A 5,434-nucleotide genomic window follows, 5' to 3' on the forward strand; every position below is an offset into this window, starting at 1 on the left:
TGAGCTTGTCTTGTGGGGTAGGTACTTGACTGCAAGAAAGGCATTTAGGAATTAACCTCCCCTTTGGATGCAGAGACCAGTGGTCCACAACATGAGGGATGATGCTGACTGCTAATGAGTCCTCTGACAAAGCTCAGACTGTGTGTGTTTGATGGGTCATGGCTTCTTCAATTACTAGTCCCCTTAGGGGGAGTGTGGAGGTGCACAAGGATGTGGTATATGTATTTGTCTCCATGCTGCATCTTGTGTTCACCTGGTGTTAGAAAAGTCCTCTAGCTGTTATACCCTAGTAATAGCCACTGCCAGCCATCCTGATTCCGTTCATCCTGCTTCCGTTCAGGTGACAGTGCATGTTTAGCTGGAGGGAGCACACAATTAGGTAACTTTTTCTTGGCAGGATGTGCTGAAGCTTTCTGTGCAGGGAAGGAGGATAATGAGGTGACTTGTGTAGAGACCAGTGTCAACTCCAGTGCAGCAGTCATCTGTTTTAGTTCAGAAAATTCTCTATTAGCTCTGGCAGATTTTCATAGAGGGAGTGTGGTATTTGTCAAAGGTAGTACAGATAGGGCTACCAAGTATGGAGATGACCAGGACATCCCTTCATGGATGATTTCTGGAGCACTCTCCCAGTGTGGAGTAGAAATACCAGAGAACTTCCTGGCAAATAGGAGGGCTTTGTTGGTGCCCCTGCCAAAATGCCTCTTATACAGACAATTTCTTGTTGAGTGACCTATTACACCATGTCATTGGCATTACACATCACTTCCTAGATTGTTTTTGGGACATGGCCCAGGGCAGAGTTCCCATGTTCTGGGGGGACAATTAAAGATGTCCCAGTGGTGAAGCAACATGACTTTGCCCATAAGAGAGATGAGTGCACAGATAAAAGCAGTGCTGGCACAGAGTCCTGGTGTTCTGCTTTTAAAGTAAACTAAGATTTATGCTTTGAGAAGTTCTCACTGGTGTGTCTCATGGTGGAATATGGGAGTCCCCCCTCCGTTCGCTAATTGAGTCTTTCCCTTTGATGTCCAAGTTCTAGGGGAAACATCTTTAGGCAGATATGACACTATGACAGCATTTCTATTTCCAGGTGGAGGGTTCAACACATGATGTGATCAACCTCTTGCTGCTGTGAAGCAAGCCAGCTGTGTACCTTGTTTCCTGGCTTCAGGTAGAGTAGTGAGTGTGCCAGTCTTTGAGCTACTGGGGCTGTGTAGCATGCTCTCAATGTAAGATAGTTCCAAGAAGGGCATTCCAGTTCCCTTTATGTTAGAGAAGTAGTCAGACTTTGTGACTCAGCTCAAGCCTGAGCTGGTTGATTTTGGTGTCTTTAGGAAGGCACATACACTTTCTGACTTGGTTGAAAATCTAATAGAATGAAAAGGCTTCTAATCAGAGCAAATAAAGTGCAATTAAATTCTAGACTAACATATTCTTGATAAAAAAAATCTGCCTTGTGTACTGAAGGAAAACACGAGCCAATATTGTAAGGCCATCGGTCCATTACAGCTACATCACTTGTGGACTCAGACTATTGAAAGTAGCTGTTTAGTTTCAGTGGCTTGCCTGTCCGAACATAAGAAAAGCACTCCTGTTTCTCCAGGTTTTATACATTGCAATCTCTGTTCATAGGAAACCTAGGAACAAAACAGCAGATCAGGATGCAATTACATTGTTACTGATTTTGCATAGTGCTTTTCTATATTCTGCTTGACAGTAGGTATTGTTAGTTCTTAATTTTCATGACAATTGTATTTACACACAAATTCAACAAAAGAAATTTGCTAAGACTTGTATAAGATGATGAAATCCAAAAGGAAATATTTTACTATGATTGTGCAGATCTGAAAGCATTCTTTACTATCTTGTACACAGGAGCATATGTTTTGAATTGTGAGTAAAGCTTGCTTCATAGCCCAGACAATCAGCATACTTCTCAGCACTGGTAACAAACTTGTAGTAAGAGGAGGAGCCTAGCTCAGAGGTAGTGTGGGTGGGACTAATACATATTAAAGTTTTGGCATGAGAGAAAGAGTTGCCAGAGTTGAAGGTCTATTTCTAAAAGATTAATCCAAAGCTGTGATTTTTAAAATTTAAGATGCTAAGAGTTGATGTTCAGATTTTTATTATAATAATTTTGGGGACCTCTGATTGCCAGATAATTCCCCGGATTGAAGAATGTGGACTTGCCTGCTCTCAGGTAAACTGTATCTGCTATTAATATATGCTACTAAAATATTTGTAAATATCTATATGGTTTGTCTGCCTTAAATACCATCCTTAAACTTGCTGTAATTTTGAAGTGCAAAAAATTTATGTATGAAAATTAAGTATGAAAAGTTGACATCATCCAGGAATAACTCATTAAGAAACTTTAATGTACAGCATTACAATTTTTCCCTTCAGTCTATTATGTATTATGGGGATAGTGATAAAAAAGTATTTAATACCTTTTAATTACTTTGGTAACACAATTCTTATAACTAGGCTAGTTTAATGGGTACTGAATTTTCAAAGGTGGAATTTTCAAATGTGCCTAAATGTTTTATGAGTACAAATCCCATTCATTTGCACAAGAATAAAGAATTAGAGTTGAACTGTTAAATCTCTTCTTTGTTGGGAGAAGTGCAATGTCACTTCTATTGATTTTAATGAGTTACATTGTGATTGAAAGAGAGCATGTATTCCTTGTAATAGCTTTTCATTTTGTATTGTTTCCCTGTATGCCCACATGGGGGCAGTATAAAGATGTCCTGATTTTATAGATTCCAAAAAAAGTAGTACTAAAAATTCTAAAATTAAACACAAAATGATTAGATGATTGAAATTAAAATAGGATGCAATGATAAGGAAATTGTGCTTAACTATACTTGTCATGTTGACATTAACAATTCAGTTGTTATTGAGAAGACACAATTTGGTGCCATGAAACCAGCATTGAATTGTATGAACAGAGGTCCTGACTGAAAGTGTCATGGTGTTGTGAACCATCTAGGGGTGGGACTAAGACATACATTAACAAACTTCATCAATATGGTTTAGTGATAAAGAATGATGAATATTAAATATATGCTAATTTGCCTCTTGTTTTACACAAGACAATATACAAGTGCCAGTAAGATAAAGCACTATGAGAACCCACTACCATATTTACATTTTTTGTTTGTGATTCTGAATCAAAATTGTATGTGTTCCTTACCTGGTCATATATTATGTTATCACTGCATTTTATTCATGTGAAAAGAGGGTTTTTTCAGAAATAACTGTATATTTTACAACTATAACATGTATTTTTAAAACTTTTACACCTATGTCCATTTTTGGCTTCCTTTATCCCGCCAAACTGGGAATAATAATCACTGCTGGCATGTAAAACAATGATAGTATTATGTCTTTAAAGTATTGCCTCAGAACTTTTTCTGACTAATACTGAAGTCTAGGATGATTTTAAAAATAAATCATATATTTTTGTTTAGATACATTGGAAGTGGTTTACCAGAATAGTGAGTGGTATCAGTTTAAAGGTATCTGAAATGGTTAAACAGCATGATTCAGTACATTTGCTGAAGGTAGTTTTTTCTGCTGGTTTTATTCTGTAGTATTCTGAATTCATTTTTTGCTTTTAAGACAAACATATTTTCTTACTAAGACAATCACTCCTCTTGGAGTTGGGACAAATTGGCTCAGGCTTTCTCTCACTTGGTCAGCACTGCCAAGATAACATTTGCAACTTGGTGCATGGCATTAGAGCTATATGACCAGGGATCTAGGCTTTCCATTTCCCATGGTAAAATGGAGAAAACTGCAGATTTTCCCCTTTACCTGAGGAAAATGTGGATTTTTCATTTAACAGGAAAAACTACAGATTTTGCACTTTTGCAAAGAGCTCTCTGCAGGCTGGCAGAGTTCCAGCCTGCAAGAGGCTGGGTGGGAGCGGGAGGAGGGCGGTCAGGCAGGGGGCACTGTATGCATGTATATGCACACAGCTGCCCAGCAGCCTGAAAAGCAGCTCCAGCAGGTAAGTCTGGGCAGGGGAATTGAGGCCCCATAGGGAGGGAGGAAGTTTGGTAGGGCTGGGGCTGCTGCCTAGCTGGGGGGTGCATGGGGCTTTGGACCTGGGGCTGCAATGTGGGGAGCAGGATGGGGCCATAGGCAGCTCATCTGGGAGGTGGGGCTGGCTCCCTGCTGCTGTGTGCCAGGGGGCAGGGGGAACGTGTGCACGGGGTAGGGGCAGGGCTCGGCATAGGCTGCCTGCTGTAGCTTGGGCTCCCTGCCCTGCTGCCCTCCCCTGGGGCCTCTGTAGCACAGCGGGTGTGACTGTTTGGCACGGCAGAGCAGGGCCATGTGAGGAAGCTTGTTGCTGCTGCAAACTGCACACTGGCCTGGCGACACATCCCCTGCGCGCCTTGCAGAAGCAGGGGCATTAGCGTGGGGTTGTGTTCCTTGCTGCTGCTGTGTGGGCAGGGGATGCATTGCCAGAGCAGCATGGAGCTTGCATTGGCAAGGACCTTCCCTGCATGGTCCCACTCTACCCTGCAGTGCCGGGTCACGCCCACTGGACTGTGGAAGCCCCAAGAGAGGGCAACAGGGCATGGAGCCTGAGCCTGCAGTGGGCAGCCTGCACCCATCCCTGGCAGCTGGGGGCCCCCTCTAGTAGGGCTGAGGGGCAGGGGGCTCTGGATGGGGGATGAGGGGCACCATCAGGGCCAGGGTGCTGTGGGGCAGAGTGAGGGGCACCAGCAGGATTGGGGGGGCGGGGAGAAGTGAAGGGCACCAGCAGGGCTGGTGGGCTGTGGCTTGGGAGTGAAGGGCCTGGACCTGCAACTGTGAGCTAAGGAGGCAGGGGGAGCTCTGGTTTTCCATGATAAAAAACCCAAAATCAAATACCAAAATTTATAGGTATTTAGAATTTATTTTATTATAGTGATTGAGGCACTGGTAGGCTTCCAAATTGCTTTAAAATTGTAAATATTTCAGGAAAACATTGTGTTCAACTGATACCTATATACAGGTTTTCCTCGATTTATGCTGTACATGTTCCTGGAGAACGGCGTATATAAATTGAATTCACATAAGGCGAACCCACTTTACAATGTAACAAATAGAGATAGGTTCCCATGGCAGTGAGGGAGGGAAGGGCGGGGGGAGTGAGGCTGGGACTAGAGAAGGGGTGGGGGGGGGGCTGCTACTCCTGGGGCTGCATAAGGCAGCAAAGTAGAGGGAACATAGCGGCACTCACCCCAGCCCCGGCTGCAGCAGCCCCGGGAGCGGCCGGTGCCAGCTGCCTGCAGCTGCTGGGCTGTGCTGTGTCCCAACCCCCCCAGGGCTCTGCTTGTTTGCACTCCCCCGCTGCAGCGGCCCTGAGAGCAGCCGGCGCAGCCCGGGGCCGCGGGAGCGGTGCACTGCCGGCCGCCGAGCCGGGAACAAACCCGAG

The 5,434-nt window shown here is 44.2% G+C and overlaps 1 protein-coding gene across 2 annotated transcripts in view; it reads left to right on the top strand.

Annotated features, from left to right (window-relative positions):
* The first annotated feature begins 1,749 nt into the window (after positions 1 to 1,749).
* The window catches only part of IL17REL (interleukin 17 receptor E like), a 63,054-nt gene continuing 59,369 nt past the window's right edge, over positions 1,750 to 5,434 (top strand). Inside the window, exon 1 of one of the 2 annotated variants that reach the window (XM_019543485.1) lies at positions 1,750 to 2,200. In XM_019543485.1, coding sequence (XP_019399030.1) covers positions 2,099 to 2,200 — 102 coding nt within the window. In that variant the 5' untranslated portion in view covers positions 1,750 to 2,098. The remainder of the gene's footprint in view (positions 2,201 to 5,434) is intronic. The other variant, XM_019543486.1, reaches the window with a different exon arrangement.

Source organism: Crocodylus porosus, unplaced genomic scaffold (genome assembly GCF_001723895.1).
Source record: "Crocodylus porosus isolate Cpor-Errol unplaced genomic scaffold, CroPor_comp1, whole genome shotgun sequence".
NCBI lineage: Eukaryota > Metazoa > Chordata > Crocodylia > Crocodylidae > Crocodylus > Crocodylus porosus.